This window comes from Mugil cephalus, chromosome 10 (assembly GCF_022458985.1).
Source record: "Mugil cephalus isolate CIBA_MC_2020 chromosome 10, CIBA_Mcephalus_1.1, whole genome shotgun sequence".
Classification (NCBI taxonomy): domain Eukaryota; kingdom Metazoa; phylum Chordata; class Actinopteri; order Mugiliformes; family Mugilidae; genus Mugil; species Mugil cephalus.
The window spans coordinates 11,500,323-11,521,607 of NC_061779.1; the positions used below are offsets into that span (position 1 = coordinate 11,500,323).

The 21,285-nt window shown below is 41.8% G+C and overlaps 4 protein-coding genes across 5 annotated transcripts; 1 reads left to right on the forward strand and 3 right to left on the reverse strand.

Annotated features, from left to right (window-relative positions):
* Positions 1-984: 984 nt before the first annotated feature.
* On the forward strand, positions 985-17,828 carry fbxl13 (F-box and leucine-rich repeat protein 13). The gene is made up of 22 exons (XM_047596847.1): positions 985-1,131; positions 1,313-1,419; positions 2,375-2,468; positions 2,567-2,634; positions 6,091-6,245; positions 6,995-7,104; positions 7,191-7,283; positions 8,023-8,118; positions 8,215-8,350; positions 11,706-11,758; positions 11,919-12,019; positions 12,480-12,609; positions 13,043-13,141; positions 13,220-13,340; positions 13,443-13,605; positions 13,678-13,797; positions 14,724-14,847; positions 14,932-15,012; positions 15,196-15,330; positions 15,433-15,596; positions 15,678-15,853; positions 17,630-17,828. The coding sequence occupies exons 1-21, from the start codon at positions 1,060-1,062 to the stop codon at positions 15,802-15,804; spliced, it is 2,349 nt and encodes a 782-aa protein (XP_047452803.1). The 5' UTR covers positions 985-1,059; the 3' UTR covers positions 15,805-15,853; positions 17,630-17,828.
* Positions 2,805-5,216, reverse strand: LOC125015156. The gene is made up of 3 exons (XM_047596842.1): positions 5,112-5,216; positions 4,975-5,030; positions 2,805-4,904 (listed from the first exon to the last, which is right to left on the reverse strand). Exons 1-3 carry the CDS (start codon positions 5,126-5,128, stop codon positions 3,100-3,102), a joined length of 1,878 nt encoding a protein of 625 aa, XP_047452798.1. The 5' UTR covers positions 5,129-5,216; the 3' UTR covers positions 2,805-3,099.
* LOC125015158 (leucine-rich repeat-containing protein 17-like) lies at positions 8,443-12,698 on the reverse strand. Of its 2 annotated transcripts, none has more exons than XM_047596843.1 (7): positions 12,550-12,698; positions 11,224-11,420; positions 10,649-11,131; positions 10,355-10,563; positions 9,519-9,674; positions 8,933-9,074; positions 8,443-8,860 (listed from the first exon to the last, which is right to left on the reverse strand). In XM_047596843.1, the coding sequence occupies exons 2-7, from the start codon at positions 11,352-11,354 to the stop codon at positions 8,575-8,577; spliced, it is 1,407 nt and encodes a 468-aa protein (XP_047452799.1). In that variant the 5' UTR covers positions 11,355-11,420; positions 12,550-12,698; the 3' UTR covers positions 8,443-8,574. The 2 variants fall into 2 exon arrangements, with proteins under 2 accessions (XP_047452799.1, XP_047452800.1); XM_047596844.1 differs by having other exon boundaries at positions 11,224-11,488; positions 12,550-12,692.
* On the reverse strand, positions 16,948-21,056 carry fam185a (family with sequence similarity 185 member A). The gene is made up of 8 exons (XM_047596845.1): positions 20,478-21,056; positions 20,269-20,378; positions 19,127-19,219; positions 18,798-18,936; positions 18,028-18,069; positions 17,835-17,930; positions 17,581-17,715; positions 16,948-17,430 (listed from the first exon to the last, which is right to left on the reverse strand). The coding sequence occupies exons 1-8, from the start codon at positions 20,914-20,916 to the stop codon at positions 17,318-17,320; spliced, it is 1,167 nt and encodes a 388-aa protein (XP_047452801.1). The 5' UTR covers positions 20,917-21,056; the 3' UTR covers positions 16,948-17,317.
* Positions 21,057-21,285: the final 229 nt, after the last annotated feature.

Consider the following 21,285-nt stretch of genomic DNA (forward strand, 5'->3'; position numbering starts at 1 on the left):
TCCATCTACAAAGTTCAACAATGTTGTGAAATGTTAAGGACAGAGTTCATAAAAGCAAACGTGCATAAAAGGGGCACAAAACAACATGTACCTGTATGATTTTAATAAAGTGACTCTAAAACAACAATCACTGATAGTGTTGTAGAGCGAATGTCGATGTATCGCCCGATGATGTAACACGTCTTTATCAAAATATAAAGGCATCGTTTTTGTGCGTGTAATACAGTAATACAGTAAAGATCAATCAAATCAAAAGTCTCTGACATATTTATATCCAATATTATATCCATATTAGAAATAGAAATAGAAAACTATTATTCATTCATTTTCTGTAACTGCTTGTCCTCTGGAGGGTCACAGCAGTGCTGGAGCCTACTCCAGCTGTCACTGGGCGAGAGGCGGGGGGAAAACTATTATTAACAACAACAAATTTTGACAGTCATTGAGACCAGCTTATAAACTATTACTTGTTGGCAGGCCAAGATGGGGGAAAATGTAACAATTATCCTTCAACTGCATATTACAATAGTTGCTGTATTCAAATAAATCCCTGATTTCTGCTGTGGCTAAACAAGTGACCAATGTGACAAGGTGAACAGTGAGGACGAGGAACAAATCATGGGCGAGCTTTACTTGCAATGCGCGTCCACCGTGCTGCTATCGGGGGGCGGGGTCAAAGGGGAAACTGTCCCGACCAGGAAACTGAATGGGACATAACACCAGCTACAGCTTCGAGGGGTCGACCAAAACTTTCTCAGAGTTTCCATTTGCTACACATTGTAATAAAATCGTAGGTCACATCTCTAATTATATGATTTAATTTGGAAAATGTTTCAAATACGTTAATTTAATTTGTTATCAGAAAGGTTGTATGTACACGAAGGCCACAGTGCTGACACTCATTAGTTGTCCAACATTTAACGTCACCTTAGTTTTACTCGATTCGTTACCTAGCAACGGTGACTTCCCAAGTGGAGATGAGGATCCAGGCAAAATCTGACAAACAGAAGTAAAACGATAACTTTACTGTTAAATAATTATTTGGCTGTTTGACCCAACATGGCTGTAGCAAACTCAGAGCCTGTTCTGAAAGACTGCGAACTAAAACAATGCCTACCACAAATATATAAGGTAACTATATTTTCTTGTGTAGAACTATTGGTAACGTTATATGGCAAAGTTTAGCTGCAATTAGCTTTGGATTTGATGGGATCATTTGATGTCGTTAATATACATCTAACTCACCGTGACAACAACCTTATACATTTTTTTTTTCTTGAATGTTAAAAATCATGTAAAATTTCTTTTACAGGCTTTATTGACAGCTTCTTGTCTGTCATGCCCCAGCGACCCCATACAGTTTCTGAAAAACACTCTTAGGGCTTTCCAGGGAAATGATAACCTTCATGGTGTGGACTGGTATGTATATAAACCCACTTTGTGTCTTTTATTAAAACAAACACATGGTGGCTCACTTTCTCACATTTTCTTTTAGGCTACCAAATGTGAACCAGGGGGTATTAGCTTTTTCTTTAGCCATATTTAATTTAATATAAAGATCAATTTCAATGTGTTGTGTGGTTGCACTGTGGATTTACCTAAATTATATTTACATTTTCATATGTACTTAAAGTCACTTAATAAACAACCACTCTGCGATGTTTAGTGTTTTCAGCTCCCAAAAATAATTCACTATAATTTATGGATTATTTAGAAAAGTAATCTGGTTAAATATCTCCTATAAAATGTATTATCACTTCTACTAGTAGCCACTTCTCACATCCTTGCCATTATACTCTCATTCGCCACAACATTAAACCACCTCCCTAATACTGCGTAAGTCTACCTTGTGCCTCCAAAACACTTCTGACTCATTGGGGAGTGGACACAGGTTGTCTGAGTGTGTCTTGTGGTGCCTGGCACCAGGACGTGATCAGTTTGGGATCCACAACACATTGGGCACATGTTTTAGAGGCGTTCCTAAACATGTTTATTTTTGTGGTGTGGAAGACCACATTTTTCCGTTATATTCCGAATATCCAACGGGCTGTGTTGTTGCATAACAGTGGGGGAGCCTGATCAGCAATAATATTTAGGTGGATAGTACGTGTCTAACACCACATAACATCCACGTGAATGTCAGGACCAAAGCTAATGAGACAATGAACGTTATTCACATACATTCTTCACATGAACGGCATACACAGGCCAGTACTTTTAATGCTGTGGCTGATCGGTATATATTGCCATTTTGAACGGTCATTTAACATAATTCATCAGCATTTCATATAAATCGCAGATTTATAAATCATATTGTCTGTGATGTCAGGATTCAGAAACATTCAGTTTTTGATAAAAGCTTTCTGTTTCTAAGGCACAAGTTTGTTGCTGCTGCATCACAACACACTGCAAAAGCTACTCTGACACAAAGGCCGGTGGATACAGAATACATGGATCCAGATAACATGGTACAGTATGGTTTAGCAGCACGCTCAAATGACTTTAAGTTGAGATACTTTGTATCTCGTTTCTTTTATAATATTTTCTGCTCTGCATTTCTTTCTAGGTGTCCTTTTGTGTATTTGAAAAGGCCTATACCTATTACAGTAACAATTTAACAAGCTCTTGTTTCAGGTAAGCCTGCAGTATTTTTACCTCAATGAATATGTGACAGTTTAAGTAACTGATGAAGGATTTCTTGGAGGTATGAGTCAAAAGCAGAAGATGCAAATACTTGCAGTTTTCAAGTGGAAAACATTGAAATTGTTAAAATAATCCATTTGAAAATAAAGACAAGTTAATACCATAAAATGCTTAGGACTTTAATTATCGTCAATGTGTACAGACCACAAGAAACTTGATTTGCTCCAGTTGGAGAAAGACCATTAAAGGCATGAACACTTAGTCGTATTTGCCATCAGAAATGTGACCTACAATTTAAATGAGGAGGAAACACATTCACAGGTTTGACACGTGATTTCTTTCAAAGTTTTGTTAAAAGCACATCCCTTATGTTCACAAACAAAACATTTGAAAGCCATACAATTTAATCTGTCTGCTTTGCTGATCTTCATATTGTATGCTGAGCATTTCTTTTATTTACTTTGACTCAGGGTATACTTCTGTCCTTAGCAGTGATTCCTTTTGAGCCCGTCGATAGGGTGTATAACGTGTGTTTGATCGATGGGCTGCAGCCCTTGTATAGCGGTTAGTGGACTTAGCATAATATATACGTAACGGTGACACATTTCTGGCTGGTCGAGGAGGAAGGCTCATCCTGTGTTCACCATCCCTGGGAGTGATCCTCAATGCAAAACCCTTGGGCACAGACATCCATTCAGAAAACCAGTAAGGAAAGTTTCTGTGCTCCATAGTTAAACTGGAAGGAAGCGTCTTCATTACACCCGCATTGATGCCATTGAGGGAAATGGCTTGTTTTTGTGGCTTGGAAAAGGAATGCATTACGTTGTCAGTTCTGTAAGACGTGATCCCACCCTGGGGTGAATCTGTGTCACTAGATACGGTGTTATCATTCGGTTCCTCAGCGTCAAAAACTACATTTCGATCATCTTTATTTAGCATGATACTGTCTTTTTGAAATCCGAGGTAACCATTATTTTTGCTTGTACCGTGAAGGGAGTTGGACGGTTTCACAGTAAACACCAGGTGAGATTTGTCCATCTGATTTTGTAGTTCTTGTGGAATACTTGTTTGAATACTCACAGAACTTTGTGGTAAAAGGCTATTAGAGCTTGAAGAAACAGAGCTGCCAGTTCCAGGCTGGTAGATGGTAGGAGTATAGTTTACATTATTTGAATACTTTGCTGGTATTTTCCCATTTGGCAGGCGATCTATTGGTGCATATAACCGTTTGCCATGGTAACTCAACGATGCTGGCTTTTGTGTACGTAGGTCATCCGGTTGAGTCACTCTTTGGAAGTCTTTACCAAGCTCAAAGCCATCTGATGGGCTTTGATAACCTTTTAAATAGTCATTACTGTGAGATGTATATTCTGAGTTTGGGATATTTGCCTCAGGAGGTGTTAAACTGGGTGATTCATTGTTGCTGGAATCCTGAGATGGTTCGTCTGGATATTTAAGGGGAGATGCAGTAGAAAAATTCTCTCCAAAATATGAGCCTGAGGGAAAATGCATTTGTTGCAGTTGATCGTTGCTTGTTGACTGAACAGGAAAATCTCTATCATCCATATTACTTAGGTCAATATCTGTGGCTGCTAAATGATATCGTGCGTCCAGGGCATAGTGCGGCCTAAACTCTTGGTTGTCAGAAATACTGGAAGAACCAAGACTTTCACTGGAGTCCAAAAGATCTGCTGTTTTGTAGCTGGCATCCTGTCCGTTCCAGACTTTTTGCTTATGGTTGTCAACATCGGTAGAAGTTTCATTTTTCAAATTAAACTCTCCTGAAGATTCAACATTTTTCAAAGCTTCTTGTGCAGTTTGGAAATGAATACCCACGTCACTCCCTGGTGTTAAGAAGGCGTTCTTCATAATTTCTACAAACCGTTCAAAATGATTGATTGTTGGGAAACTGATGCCAATTACATCCTTTTCTGTATGTTCCTTCAATAAAACGCCAAATGGATGATGATCGGCGCTTGAATGTTCATATTTCTGCTTCAAAGGAGAAGCCTCCAAGAACTCATCTTCTTCCTGTACCGAGTCTGGTTGTCTTTGCTCCTTCTCTTCACCAAGGCTAGTATCAGGGCTGACATCCTGCCCGTCTGTATCTAGGACCGGTTCTGTCTGAGGGGAAACAAAGCTTTGTTGTCTTGTAGCTTCCGTCTCATCCTCATAGTTTGTGTTTAAAGACACTCCAAAAGGAAACTGGTCAGAGGTTTCTGGGCTCTCATAGAGATGGTAGCCATGTGCAATGTTGAATCCTATCAGGGAGTAAACATCGCAATAAAGTTACTTAATGTTTATGCAAGTGAAGAATGCTAAATGCCTTACCTTTTTGAAGAGGAAAACAGATACAGATCCACAGCACAGTGCCAAGCAAAGCCATCCTAGGAAATAAACCATTTTCAGAGACGAAAGTGACAAACGTAGCTAAAAAAAAAAAAAAACAATGCTTAAATGTTATTTACCCAAACTGAAGAGCCATGACAGTAACAGAAGCAGACCATTGATTGCACACAATAATCACTCATGCTCTGCCCTCTCTTTCTCCCGAAAGTTGGACAAGAAATGCCCAAGGAAGGAAAACCTTAGTGCCTGATTGTAATTAGGTGACTGAAGACAGCTGGTGCAGTGTCAAATCAGTCCATTGGAAGTTTAGCATTTACTCCAAGGGCTGCTCTTCATTCTGTCTTTTTAGCTCAGATGTAACTCTAAACCGTCCTGATCACTTTCTCTTCATCATTGTGAACAAGTGGTTCGTGAGGATATTCTATTTCACAGATTACCTTTCAGTTGCCCATTGTCAGTACAGGTTATGTCCCCTATTGACCCTTTCTGTCCTGTCATCACCCTCCTGCCTGAATGTCCAATATCCTAATAATCAGTTTGATAAAGTTATATGGGAGGGATAATACACCGACCAGGCTTGCTGCTGATGCTCCATTTTAAATTAGATTATTTCCTAATTCCCTGCATTGTTTTCTGCCAAATAACTCTCATCAGGCATAACATTATGACCACCTGCCTAATATTGTGTAGGCCTTCTGAAGGAGTCCTGTTGTAACTAATCTTGTTAGTTGGGAGGGGGGCTTTGGGTGTTTTTTGAGTTGTTCCTAAACCATTGTGTGTGTCTGTGTCAGGCTGCATCCAACAAGGATTGTCATTTCTATGGGGTGGGGGGCGTCTGGTCTGATCTGGTCTACGTGGGTGGCACATGTCTAAGAAACATCCACATGACTGTCAAGACTGAAAATGTCCCCCAGCTGAACATTGAATTGTTACAAGACGATCAATGCTTTTCACGTCACCTGTCAGCGGTCATAATGTTATGAATGATCGGTGTGTGATCGCGACCCTGCTTAACCCTAATGCGTGCTCCTGAGAGGCTGCCTGGACGACGCCTCGTCACTGAATTAATAATGAGCTGTGTTCGCTGTTGTGTGACAGAAAGTGGAAGAGGTTCATCGTTCAGAGCAAGAGAGATGCCATGGAGCTGGCACAGAAGATGGACGTGGCAAAGAAACACTTTGAGAGGACATGCCAACGCGTTGCACTCACCAGATGGCTGAAATGGGTAAAATTACACAAGAAGACAAAGGCTGGTAGGTGGCTACTTGAGTATATCTGAGTGAGTAAATTAGAATGAGGGCTCCTTGGCTTAAATAAGGTGGAACTTTTTTTGTGACGCTCCTTCACACTCACTAGCCGGTGCATTGGGTACACATGTGAAAAGTAATGCATTCTAATAAATCAAAACTAAATATTAGCTTTGTGACTGTTATAATGTTCAGTTTATGCTGAAACAGCGTCAGAAACGTGGCAATTTAACTGTATGATCATTTTGGGAGATACACTGTGTGGTGCTGTTAAAGCGTATTGAGTTAAACTCAGAAGCGTTTCTGTTATTTATCCTGGAATAGGGATGTCGAAATATTAGAAACATGAGTCGGTATCACACAGTGTAACAGTACTACAAACCACAGCTTGCGAAAGGAAAACAGATGAATCAACAGCTCTTTCAGTTATTTCAGACAAATTCTGAATCTCATAACCTTCATGAAGCTGAGATTAGGTGCAGGACTGTTACAGCAGCAGATTGCATTCATTTTCACCAGTGTACCTAATAAACCGGCAACTGTACATACCCTGAGAAAACATAAGCTGTGGTTAAGAAACGTGTCCAAGCTAAAAGTCTTTCCTGACAATCATTTCTTCCCCACTCTGTACACCCACTGCTGTGACTCATTTTGTCCCTGCACTTGCACTTTTTCACTCATTGATTTAATTCTACTTTTACGAGCCAAAACTGTCTTCGGGATTCTGAGTAAACTAAATATCTTGTTTTTGTTAGCCGCCATCGGGAAACTTGAGACACTTGTGAACGCTGGCCGCCTCGAGCGCATCATAGCCGCATGGCGTGTGGTCACAAAGGACTCAAAGAAGACAAAGGAATACTTTAAGGTAGTGTGTTTGAAATTGTAAGGAAAACTATAATGAGCGTGGTCAACTTTTCCTTTCTTCATTGCTTCTTTATATAAATCTTACAGAGGTTGGCATCTTACAGAGAAGACATCAAGCATCACCAGATTGGAGAAGGAAGTGATGGACTCTCTCTGCTCCCTAGCAGCATTTCACTAAAGGTAGTTCCTATTGCAGAAGCAAACTGTGTCAACTTTTTTATACCATAGTACGTGTGATGAATTTGCTCCATGCACACACACACACACACACACACACAAAGCTGCAGCAGCCCTGTCCTCTAAGGAGTCAGTGTTGATCTCATATGTGTTACATAACAGTTTCAGGGGAGTCCTTTCTAAACATGGGTCCACTCTGTTTTTTGGGGAGTTGATTAAAGTCAGATGCAGCTCATTATGCTTTAGTTTAAATATACATGTACCACATATACAGTATGTCTTACATAACCGTAAGAGTATTTTCAACAAGTGCAGTCACTGACTCTTACCAGTTGTAGCCTCTGTTTGTTTTGGATTCACGTTTGCAGTATTGGCTTTGTTTACTCTGAGGTTTCTGCCAACACCTCTTTCAATAAATATTGCTTCAGCATGACTATGTTTGGAGACAACGGAGGCTGCTCGTTACACTCTGCCTTATAAAGTGGCAGAGAACTCTTTGCCAACTGTTTGCCAGATATTTCAGCTATTTATGTATAATTAGAAACTAGAGGACCAAATATAAATCAAATAATCAGCATTAAAGATGCTTCAGTGCATCTGTGTGTATTGACATCAGTAAGAGAAATTGTTCCACTGAACATACCCAACAAGAGTCACATAAAAAGAAAGGAAATTAGTTTGTGTACCTTAATTTTCAGCGTCATTTAATGTGTATGTGTGATTGTTTTGTTTCCTCCTTCAGATTTTTCAGTATTTAGAATTACGAGACTGGTTAAACTGTGCTGAGGTATGTTGCATGTGGAAATCTATCATCCAGTCACCCACGCTGTGGAGTCAGGTCTGTACTGAGAAAGTGCTTCTTGTATTTCATTCATGTTTGGAGTAACGCTTTGAACAGGAGTCTAATTGTGCCCTAAATGTGTGTCCTTATCAGATCAACTTCTCCGTGGGGAAAGATTGGATAACAGACGGTACAATGAAGCAAATTCTGCAGAACTATCGACCGTTTGTGATCCGCCTAAACCTGCGTGGCTGCACGTCCCTAAAATGGCCCAGTCTGAAATTCATCAGTGAGTTTTCTGATCTGACAGATGTTATGCGCATGCACCCTCGTTTAGAGTCATATTGTTTAACGGTAATAATTAGTCAAAAACAGTCAAGATGTTGATTTATCTTATATTTTGATTAAAAAGACAACAGTGATGAAATATAAAAGCAAAAAAAAAAGTAGTTTATCCATATGATACAGTCACTGATACAAACACAGTGTTTTTAAAGTTAATTTTCACTTGAGTCAGGACAGCCTGATGATCTGGTATTTCTGCTGCACTCTCAAGTGGCTCGGCTCCAGCTCCTCCTCCTCCAGCTCTCCCTGTACTTCCATCGGCGTGTTCCAGAGCTCAGGGTCCGTTTGGTCTTGATCTGTTCTGCTGTGCTGTCTGTCCTTAGGACACTCTCTGTTGTAGGCATTCACATACTCCTCCACGCTGTCCCCTGCGTGATCGAGGGGAGAGTGACACAGCAGGCCGGAGTGCCTCACTCCTGGGTGCAGACGTAGCCAGTACACCATGTAGTGGATGCTGAGAAAAATGCAGGCAGCTGTTATTTACGTTCATCTACAAACATGCGTCTAAATGTTTAGCCGAACCTACCTATAGTTGCAAATCCAGGGGTTTCCTCCCAGTTTTAGCCGTGACAGGAAGTAGAGGTCTTCAAGAACCCCGTACTGAACAAAATGTAGACTATTGTCTGACAAGTCCAGCTCATGAAGGTGCAAAAGTCCAGACAAGGAACCTGGGTGAGAGAGACAGAGTAGAAATGCATGAATATCATCACATCTGTCGCTTCTTTTTCTCGGTGTAATTATACATGGACACTTACAGTTTATCATCAATCAAAAAATCTAAACACCATCAGACTGCACCGACTGGCTTCGGTTTACAAGTGATCACTTTTCCAAGTTATCACTTTATGTCTGTAACCTTCTCAGCTTTCCCTACCATAAATAAAACTAAGCCTGTATACACAAAGACAGCCACCTGGGACACAGAAGCCCCACACAGAAGTTAGCAGCAGTTGCATAACTGTTCTTAACCTTTTGACTTACCACATGTCACATGAAGAGAAACATCATTGTAGGTTATCCTCCACTGTATGACAGGAGCTATTAGTCCCTTTACACACTGTTGCATTCACTGACTATGATTAATACGTATGCAGAAATAATAACATGTTTACCTGTGTCGATGTGCTCCATGTTGTTATTATTGAGCTTTAGGGTTCTGAGGCCCCTTGCTCCCTGGAAGTCTCTGGCTTTGAGATGACGGATTGCATTATGAGACAGGTCGACCAGAACAACATCGTCTGGAATACCTGTGGGCACCTCCTTTAGACCTGAAAATATAGAGATAAAGAGATAATATTAAAATATATTAGATTGTCTTATCTCTGCCAAAAATCTGTTAGAATTAAGGATCTTTCACGTGTATAAAAAATTTGTCAAATCAAACTTTGTTTTAAGAAATCAGCTGGGATTCACTATCAACGCTGTATGTTCAGCAAATAAAAACTGTCTCTGGTTCGAGCCATTACTTAAATTTGACACTAAAATTCAGGCCTTCCGCCAGTAGCACGTGCATCGTAGTAACTCATCATTTGATTTAGTGTATTTATCATGCGAAGTTGACATAGTTTTCTGCGATGTCTCATTCTGATCCAGCAGCCAAACCTTTTTCCCAAGTTAATTCGGTGACAAATGACGATAAACTGGTTTCAATCAAAGGTTAAGGAAACGACATAACATTAAATGAAAACATATGCCGAACCAGATGTGTACGTTTGCTCGCTTTGCGGCTCACCCTGAAAATACTTTGAGAAATGGAGGTTTAATTGTTGCAGTCATGCACCAGTAATATGTGAATCATGAGCATACGTGGCCTCTGACAGTCGCAGGTATTTTCCCATATCCCTCTGTTACATAAGAAACATGTGTGGAGCGTTTTTCAAAACAGTGGGGTCCAGAGAAGAGTACAGTTAAACTGATTTCTGAAAATAAAGGCTGAGCGCGAGCTTACCTCGATTACTGCAGTCCATCCGTACCTGGGGGAAAAGGTAGGTATGGCAGACCGTGGTAGCGTCTTGTTTGCCAAGTATTGGAAGAGGGCCTATGAAGGGATCTGTTTGGTCACTCTGTGAGTCACCGGCTTCATCAGGCTCGTTACAGAGTGACTCTGCGTCAACCTTCTTCAACTTCATGTTTTTTTGCCTGATGGGCTCTGCACATCTAGCAGAAGAGATATTAGGAGAGTGATCGTTATTCTGAGACTCGGTGATGAGTTATATACCTGTGGAATCAGAGCGATAGATACCTGGCGTGGTTTCCCAGATTACGGTTGCTTGGGACCTGAAGAGTGCGTATGAGACTTTCCATTGGGCAGAGACAGATCCAGGGATTGTCATATAAGCGCAAGTAGCGAAGATTTGGCATCGGGATGAGAGCCTCCTCACTTAGTGTTCCTAGGTGGTTGTGCTGCAGCAGCAGGGTTGTAATTTGCGTCAGGCCATCAAAGGCCCCGTCCTCCACCAGAGAGATCTGGTTCTGCTGCAGATCCAGGCTGATTAAACTCCCGTATCCAGTGAAGGCTCCATCACGGAGGATTTTGATCTGATTGCGGGCGAGAAGTAGGTGCTTGGGCTCTTGGGTCCAGGTCTTAGAGGCGGGAATGGAGATGAGTTGTTGGTCCTGACAATCCACAAACATATCTCCAGATTCTGTCGACTCCGAACAGTTAGATGACACAGGTCTGAAGGGGCCAGATCTGCTGTGACGTCCAACACTTCTTGCCCTGACTCTTCAACAAACAAATAATAATTGTCAGCTTGTCATAGAATTCTGTCTGTGTAAGAGGAATCGTGAAAATTGGATCTAAGAGTAAATCCATACCTGCCCTGTGTAAGTTTGTTTCTCGCTCCTCTAAGGCCTCTGCCCTTCCCTGGTTTTTTCATCTCGGTGGATGGAAGGAGCAGCAGGAGGACGAGCAGGCTGGCAAAGAGTAGAGACGGGATGACATGCATCCTGAGCTGTGCAGGGGTGGTGAGCTAGAGCCAAAGTAGGCGTTTGTACTGTACACGTCTTCAGGCCTGGATGCAGAAGCAATAAGTCAAAGGGCAACAGAGTTAATGCTGACAGAACACAGCTGCTGTTTACCCTGCAGAAGAAGTGAGAGATAGCACATTATGAAAGAGATGAGAGCCCTGCAGGAATACACATGCTGTATACGAAGCTTTTAAAGAAGCAGAATACTAAGACACTGTGTTTCTAACACAATCTGGTTGATTATGTTATTATATCACAACTAATGTAAAATAAATGTACTCAAAAATATTCAACATTTCTTATACTTTCTGTGTCTTCTGTTTTCTTAGGTGAATGCAAAAATCTCCAAGAGCTCAATGTGTCAGAGTGCTATAATGTTACAGTAAGTAAACACTGTTAAGAGATAATGCATTTGAAATCTTCCTCATGTCACATGCTCACACTTTTTTGAAAGACGAATAATGATTTTTTTAGTCGTGTCCAGCAGACAGATACCAGCCTGAAAGACCCCGAGGTGACGTTCTGAATCTGCTCTTTAACAGGATACGATGGTTCAGAGAATTGTCGAAGGCTGTCCCTGCTTGCTCTACTTGAACCTTTCCTGCACACTTGTAACAAACAGAACTCTAAAAGAACTGTCTAGGTAAACATCCACTTGTTTTAAAACCATTAGTGGCCTCGCTTGTGTTTCTAAGCGATCCAAAAAATGTTTCACTGGCTTCCTGCCAACTTAGTTGGCCGGAATTATTCACACTATTGCTTGTCCAGTTAGTTACAGTCCAGTGCTGTCTTTATGTACAGCTGTCACTGGCAAAAAATGATTTAGAGGAACAGATGTGATACTCCTACGGTATGATTGCGTTATTGATAGATTTGTGGGTTCATGAGGTCTCTGTCTCATGGGTACTAGTAGTATTATGCAAGATGTTGTTTAGTGTTTCACAGCTTACCATTAGAATTTTAACAATATTAAATATGAACTCAAATTTGAACATATAATTTTTTCTGGATACCTGTTAATCATAACCAGACTGAATCTGCACAAAGCTGTAAAGAAACATATCTCCAGTATCTTCTCATAACTAACGGATCATTTTGAACAGGAACTGTCTCAGCCTACAATACCTGAGTCTGGCCTACTGCTACAGATTTACAGATAAAGGGTTTCTGTACCTGACCACAGGGAAGGGCTGCCGCAATCTCATCCACCTCAACCTTTCCGGCTGCACGCAGGTAAGTTGGTGCGCTCCTCTCTCAGTTTGGCCCCTCCACTTCAACAGAAGGCACGACCAAACTTATTTCCTCCTCGGATAAATCCAGTCACTTCTCTCTCTTTGCACGTGTCCACTCTTGTTTCTATGTGTGCATTCAGTGAGAGCCCAGAGCAAATTGACAAAGATCTAAAGGACAGCGAGAGTAAAAAGGCAGCTGTGGCCAAGTGGAGGGCTGGGTTTAAAAAATCAGCTCTGGCCCACCCACTCACCATGTGTTTGCTCCGTAACACAGCACATGCACCGCAAATAGCCTTTCCTTTTGGGAATGTGCAAAAGTTTGGTTCCAGACGTATGTTTTTACTTTAGAGCCCCTGCAAATGTGAGGAGTGTGGAAAGCAAAATTCAAGAGAATGATTCGGATTCCAACCGAATTTCCCGTCTTTTCCTCCTAGATGACAGTAAATGGATTCAGCTACATTTCTGTTGGATGCCCTTTACTGAGAGAGATTGTGATCGATGATATGCCCACCCTGTCAGATAGCTGTGTCTTGGTAAGTGCGTTAAACTAAGACACAGAAAATAAGGAATTAAATGAATGAAATAGTTTACTTAATAATTTTCTCTAACAGGCACTACTTGCCAGGTGTCGCTGTCTCTCTGCCATTTCTCTCCTGGATGCTTCGCATCTTTCCGACTTTGCTTTCAAAGCCATTGCTGAAGCAGCGAGACTCAAATCTTTCAGCACAGAGGGTGAGATCATTTTGACATCCTCCAACCATCATTTCCATAATACACATGAAAACAGTTAACCCTTGACCGATTCTGTTGTTCAACCCATGTTACGTGCACTAGGCAATAACCAATTAACAGACGTCAGCTGGAAGGCCCTGTGCAGCAGCTCTCCAGGTCTCCACAGACTCCACGCAGCAGAATGCCCCAGAATGACCGATGCCAGCCTCAAATCTGTCGCCACCCTCAAAAACCTGCAATACTTGGACATCTCCCTTTGCACCCGGTTGGTGCTTGTGACTCTCAGAATACAAGCATTTTGCATTAGATTGCTTCTCATGATGTGTTTGTATTTCAGGGTGAGCGATGTTGGGATACAACACTTGACTGAAGGCTCCTGTGTCACAAACTTACAAGAGCTGAATGTTAGTCAGTGCAATCTCATCACTGACATGTCAGTCCTGAGGATTGCACAAAGGTACGACTTCACAAACGTATGCACTCGGGTAAAAGGTTGTTAAATGTAACTGGATGAACAGATTCACACCAAACACTTTGATGACGTAAGTGACATAATCATTGGTCAAGTTAATAACAAAATCATGTTCGATTATACACCAATCCGCCATTTTATATACACACACATATATATATATATACATATTACCACTTTATATAACATAATATATATATAACATTATCTTGTTATCATGGCACATGTCAGCGGGTGGGATATATTAGAGAGCAAATGAACATTTTGTCCATGTGTAAAAGGATAGTCGCAACTTCAACAAAGGCCAAATCTGACTTGTTGGACGACTTGGTCAAAGCATCCCCCAGAGCTGCAGCTCCTGTGGTTTGTTCTTGGCCGACAGTGGTCAGTACCTTTTGATCCAAGGAATCTGAATCTGCAACAGTGTTATGGTGCGGCCAAAGTTCACGGATACACATTGAAAACAAAAGCTGGCCACTTGGGTCCAATACAGCAAAGCATGTTCTATTGCTGCAGAGCTGCACATTAGCCAGGGTCCCCACGCTGACTCCTGTCATGGCACATGTTTACTTTTGCATCACGTGCATGGCCTGGTGTGTATGTGTCATTCTTTCTGGGAAACACATGGCACCAAGATGCAAGGAACACCTCCCTCTTATTACCCTCGGGGTGCGCTTGTACTGCAATGATGTTCAGATGGTGGTAAGTTTCAAGGTAACATCCAGATAAATGCTTGGATTAAAGTTTCCCCGAAGAACATTACATCATTTTGTAGTAAGATCATCAGTGTCATTCACTTCATTGGTTTTAATGTTGCAATAGATCGGTGTATGAGTGGTAGGCTACAAGTATACACACATCATTGTGGTCGCAGCCTTTTTTGTGTGACATGCTTGTGCACAATCTATCAGGTTCTGTAAACTGTACCATCTGAATTTGAGTTACTGTGAGAGGCTGACTGACTCGGCTGTGGAGTGGCTGAGTGGCAGCTGCATCTCCTCTCTTGACGTCACCGGATGCAACATCCAGGATCAGGTACTGTTTTGATGTTTGCTGCTGCCTTCAAAAGACACATAGCCATCCTGGAGAGACATTGTAACTTGGTGTTTGTATATTTAGGGACTGGCTTCTCTCGAGAGAGTTTGCTTAAAGAAGTTAATTCTCGCCGAGTGTGTCTACATCACAGACATTGGCATAGAGGTACAAATTTACATTTGACTTCACTGTTTAAAGTTTTTAATGAGTTAGTGTTTACTTCCTTATACATTCTGCTTAGACTGTTCTTTCAGATATGGCTTCCCATCTTCTCCACGTTCTCGTTCCATATCAGAAATGCTTCATCACATCCTCGTCTAATTTCCCTTGTTCCTCACGTTTGTTCAGAAGGTGTGCAAAAACGTCAGAGACCTGGAACATGTTGACGTTTCTCACTGCGTAGCTTTGTCTGATGCGGCTGTCCGAGCCTTTTCATTTTACTGCAGAAGTCTAGCCACACTGCGGATGTCAGGTTGTCCAAAGGTATAAATACACGCACTTTCCTAAAGAATTTAAATGTTATCCCACGTGAGGCAAATGTTTTTCCTCTTTGCATTCTTTCTACTTTCCTCTGCTCTGTCTCAGATGACTGACATGGCAGTGCAGTATCTGACAAGTGGATCTCAGTACCTGCGAGAGCTCGACATAAGTGGCTGCAGTCTTCTCACAGATCGCACAACTCGGCACTTAGAAAGGATTTGCCCTCCCCTCGGCTCCATCACAATGTCCTGCTGCAACGGTATCTCCAGGTAAGACACAAATTTCGAAGAGTGCTTTAAAGGTACGGTCCTGCATAAGATCTTTGAACAATGATTGTTTGTTCCCCTCAGGGCGGCTGCCTTAAAGCTGCAGTCACGTGTGGCGTACTGGGAGCACAGCAACGACAGCCCTCCATGCTGGTTTAGATGCAACGTGGGCCAAATAGCGCATCCAGTCACAAGATCCATAAAAACTTAAGAGTCTTGGGAAGTGGTGGAGCCGCACCCAGTGATGGCAACAGCAGCAAGTACATAGTGATCCTAAGCAGATCTAAATAACTCATGTTTATGTTGTTTTGGGAATCAGCCACAGTATAATTTTTTAGGCATTATATGCCTGAGATAAATAACAATCAATGTTTAAAATTCCAAATCGACAGTTTTTAGTGTCTACCCACAACCACAGTTGAGTTGCATCTGTAACACGTCATATTGTCGTATTATCCTGCTCATACTGCTGATCCCCATTCGTTGCCTTTCAAGAACTTTGCACTATGATTTGTAGATACAACTACTTTCCTCATGGGACTGTTTTAGATTCTTTATTGTTTGCAGCATAATTTATAGTGATATAGGGTGTCGAATCCATTACATTGCACAATGTCTGGCATATTCAAGGCAGCCATCAAAAGTCTTTATGCTCTCATTTGGCTTAATATATTGTCTGGATATACTTGAATTGGGATTGATGGCCAGCTGCAAAAGTTGCTGCCATCTATAGAAGTAAAGATTTATTCCTCATCCTTTGTCTTACAAAACCACAGTGAATGTTGGCCGGACATATTTAGGAGTAAGATTTGACTATCATTGCATCGATATATCTGGTGTTGCCCCAGTAGTTCACCAGCTTGAGTTCAAATCTTGTACATTTCGATTACATTTTTAAGTAATGTCCATCTACCTGAGGGTAACTTTTTTTTTTTTTTTACCTTTTATGCTGCTGTGCTTTATAAATTAAATTAAAAATATATTCTATGCTACAGTCTTGAAATATATTTTGAATCCAACATGTAGACTGTGTCTGAGACGTGTTCTAGGTTCTAAATATGCAACGCTGAGAAAAGAATTGACTGATTATTGATTTTTACTGATTTGTGTAAATGGTGGAATAACAGTGGGAGGTGGGCCTGCACTACTGGGCTCTAAACAATTTATCAAGAGAAGAACACATTCAATAACTTAAACAGTAGTTTAGATGTAGAGAGGCTCTGGGAAATGTCAGAGACTAATAAAAGACTCTGGACAGACCTTTGTATAGATGGTGTTGTCCTCTGTTACTGAAGTCTGTGGGATTGAATAACATGATCATGATATCATAAAATCAACAAGCCGGACAAAAAGGGGCAGCAAGCATGTTCCTTTATTTTTATCTTTGTCTGGGAAAAAGACCAAAGTCTCAAACTTTGAAAACGCTAGTCAGTGCGGGTTAAGACTCCCAGACACACAAAGTATGCATCCAACAAAATATGAGCAAAACAAGTCTCTGCTCAACATCCAAAACAAACAGTTAATCAGGATTTGTGTGCAGTATGTTTCCCAGACTCACAGTTATTTCTAACAGACACAGAGCATATGAAAAAACGAGTAATTTTCTTATCTTATCAGATTCGGCAAATCCTGAGCGCATATTTAAATAATCAAGTAAAGTTACATCAGTCTTGAAAATCCCAAGTCCCAGCACAGTGATACAACACTGAGACTCGTCCTGCCGCTCAGCTCCCTAGTCTCAGGGACTCAAACCAGCTTTGTGTCCTGAGTCTGACAGAGCCTCTGTCTGCCTGAGCTTTAAGCCACTGCTCGACCGGAGACTCTCCGTTCATGTAACCTGAAAAGAGATGAATAACAGAGAGGCTCATTGTGGAAAGCAAACAGAGTGCTCCGTGTTTATACACTTGTTTGAGCGAATAAACACGGAGTTAATTTACTTAATGAACAGCGCCACAGTGGAGCGCTGTACTGAAAAGTAATAGCTTACCAGTAAGTGTGCTGTGGCCTTGAGTGGTGTTGTTTTCTACTTTATGCAGAACAACCTCTGGGCCGATATCCAGCGACGCGCCACGCAGCTCCACCCCGGCTCTTAACGAGGACGGGACACGCACGCTCACTGGTCCTATGTTACGATGCGGCGTGAGGCGTAAAGAAAAACAATGACTCAAAAGATAAAAGCAGCACACTGGAAGGAAAGCTGAGGCTCATACGGTGAATATCATCCTCGCACTGTGTGTTTACCTTCCTGACTGTGGAGGTCAGCGCTGCCGCCGTCTCCTACATAGACATCAATGCCTCCGCTGTGAGATGAAACCTTCAGAAAACTATTTGAACCGTCTGCAAAAAAGCAAAAGCAAGCCTCAGGTGTTTTGTGTTTATCGGCCGCTGATGAATACCATACGCAGGTCATTGTCCGGTCGGTCAGTCTGCTTACCTATGACTGTATCTCCAGACACATTCTTCACAGTAGTTTTGCCTTAAAAAAAAAAACAACAAAAAAAACAAGTTAATGATTTATCCAATTAGTTTCTGCTAAAGTAGATATGTATGATTTATAATTTAAAGAATGGTTTCTGTCCCGGACTGTACGTTTAGAAAATCTGCATCACTGAAGTCATCGAGATAATTGTTTCCATGTATGCTATGATAAGAGGCTCGTCTGTATCAGGAAGGAATTAAAATTCTGTGCGGATGACACATTTTCTTTACTTAATGGGTCTGTTTTGTTTTCTGCTTCCCAGAACAGTTTTTGTTATTGTTTCTTTTTTACACAATACAACTTATTAGTTTTATAGCGAATGAAAAAACAAATAACAAATTGAGAAATTTGTGATGAACTGCAAACACACTGGAGCTATATCTGGTCTGTTTTTGATTCGAGCCCAGGAATGCAGATCTTTACTGAGCCGGTTAACGTAAAGCAGCTGTGCACCGAAATGCACTTGACATTAAAGGCAAACAATTCTCCTTCTGTAGAGAACTCCAAAATAATAAGTGAATACATCTAGATTCTTTCCACCCTATGCTGTAAATACTTGATTCTTATTTTATTCACTTCATAAAAAAAGAAAAAAGGGAAAGACACATTTGTGGGGGGTATTTTTTTTTTATCGACATATTAAGTTATGACTTGATCTTGTCTGTAACAGTAACCAAAACATATGTTTTAGATGCAGGTTCACCGTTTAGTTGCCGTTTGCTCACCGTGCACATGTCCCAGTTCTACTCTCCCTGAGCAGGAGGAGACACAGCTGGACTCGGCGTAGATGGCTTTGACCTTCAGAGGGCCGCGCTCTGTCGACACGTTCATCTCGGTGCCCTGGAGCTTCTTGACATCCACTGCCTGCAAACATACACCCGATCACTGCATGCGGCTGTAGAGAGGTGGTGCATGATTTCAACTTATTCAATCTTTAAGAGAGACGAGGCAACACAACCCCGACTGCTGCTCGCACGTAAGTCAGGCTGCTGCTGCCCCCTAATGACAGACGGGTGTAAGAGCAAAACGTCCCAATAACTGATGTCCACCTTACACTGTCTCCGCGTGTGCTGATGTCCACGTTGCCATGGATCGTGCCCACACCTGTAACATGTCCTCCACGGCTCTGCACCACAACCTGATGACCCTGAGAGAGGACAAACAACAGTGAGAGGACCAGAGGGACAGCGTCAGTGTAAAACAACGTCCTTTAAGTCAGAAATCCTCTTGAAAGAGCAGAAAACTCTCAGTGCAGTGCCAATGTTCGCAGTCATGTCTGCTTATACACACCAATCAGCCATAACATTATGACCAGTTAAAGGCGAACTGGATAATTCAGTGGGTGGGATATATTAGACAGCATTTTTTCTTCTCAAAGGTGATGTTGGAAGCAGGAAAACTGGACAAGAGGAAGAATTTGACACATTTTAATGGCCAGACGACTGGGTCACGACTGGGTCAGAGCATCTCCATGACTGCAGCTCGTGTGGTGTGTTCCCTGTCTGCAAAGATCAGTAGCTATCAAAAGTGATCCCAGGAAGGAAAAAGAGTGATGGATGTGGGAGACGAGCAACTGTGGCTCAGATTACTGAGAGTTTAAGTTAATGCTGGTTCTAATAGAGTGGTGTCCGGCACAGGGTGCATCACAGTTTGTTTTCCACCATGCATTTACAATGGGCACATGATCATAAGAAACTGAAGAAAATAGCCTGGTCTAATGAGACCCACTTTTTATGAGTGGTTTGAGGGAAAACAATGACTTTAAGGTGTTGTTTTGGTCTTCAAATTCCATAGATCTTAATCCAATCAACCATCTGCGGGATGTGCTGGACAAATGATTCTGAACCATGGGGGCCCCTCCTTGCAACTTGTCACACTGAAAAAGATGTACTGCTAACGTCCTAGTACCAGACACCAAAGCACATCTTCAGAGGTCTAGAGGAGTCTGTGCTTCGACCGGTCACCAGCGTTGAGTAGTTAATTTCATCTTTAGGTTTTTTAAGACGCCGCTTTTCTACTATGATCCAGTTTTAAATGTTGTTATACAAAACATAAGCTGTACCCCGATTAATCACCCACATGTCAGCCAGTACTAAAGTAATGTTTGTGTTTTTATGTGAAGTTGAATATTTGCACAAACTGGTGTCATACTTGTGCATCTCTAGTTTAAAATGTATTTGTTTACTACCTACCTACCTTGACAGAGTGCAGTAAGCAGTTGCCCATTTCAGTTTGCACCTTGCAGATATCACACTCCATTTTCCTCACTTGCACGCTGCCTTTTCCTTGAGTTGTAATGAAGAGATCTGGCAGTAAAACACAATATAACACTTGTGATCAGTGACGCCCTCTGTTGCAGAGCTGCTCATCCATAGCTGCGTCATTGCTTCTAACGAGGGACTTACTACTTTTGATCGGTGCTGTCATCTCAATCGACACGTCGCTGTCGAGCTTCTCGGCGGAGATCAGCAGCTCGTTGCTCTCTGCATCATAGTGGACGTGCAGGTGGTCCAGATCGACCTCCTGCTCCGTGTCTGGCCGGCGGACAGTCACGAAGGCTCGGTCAGCCTCGGGATAAGTGTGAGGGTCCAGAGGCTGGATGGAGATGTTGCAGCCTAAATGGGCCCGGACGGTGCTGAAGGGACTGACGGCCAGAGCCCACTGCTTCAGAGGTCGATTCTCCTCCTCACGAGTTGGAGACTTGTCGGTGGCGGAGATGGAGAAGAGGGACCGTGGAGTATGGGGAGGACACCGGGGGACAGTGGGGGTCCTGGGACTGAGTGTCAGGGACCAGCAGCGGAGAAGTCCGACACATCCCCGCTGACACGACGATCTCATAAACATCTCGGGTCACCTTCCGGTAAACCAGCTCATCTACACTTTACTCTGCTGCTGTAAAAACTACACAAACTAACTGACTTAAAACCACGCTGTCATTCAGGCAACATGAAGTCAATATTAGACCCAACGAACGAGACCGAGCACTTCCGGTATGAGCTTTCAAACTAAAAGCGTCATATAGAACGTTTACAAAATAAAAATATGAATTGACACTAATATCAGTATTTTTTTTAGTACCCTAAATAAATAAATGCAGAATCTGTAGAATAAATTTTTGTCTATTCATGGTATTGCAAGTGTAAAAATGTTGATATTGACAATATATGCTTAAATCTGAACTTCCTAAATCATTTACTATTATTTTCTGTAATG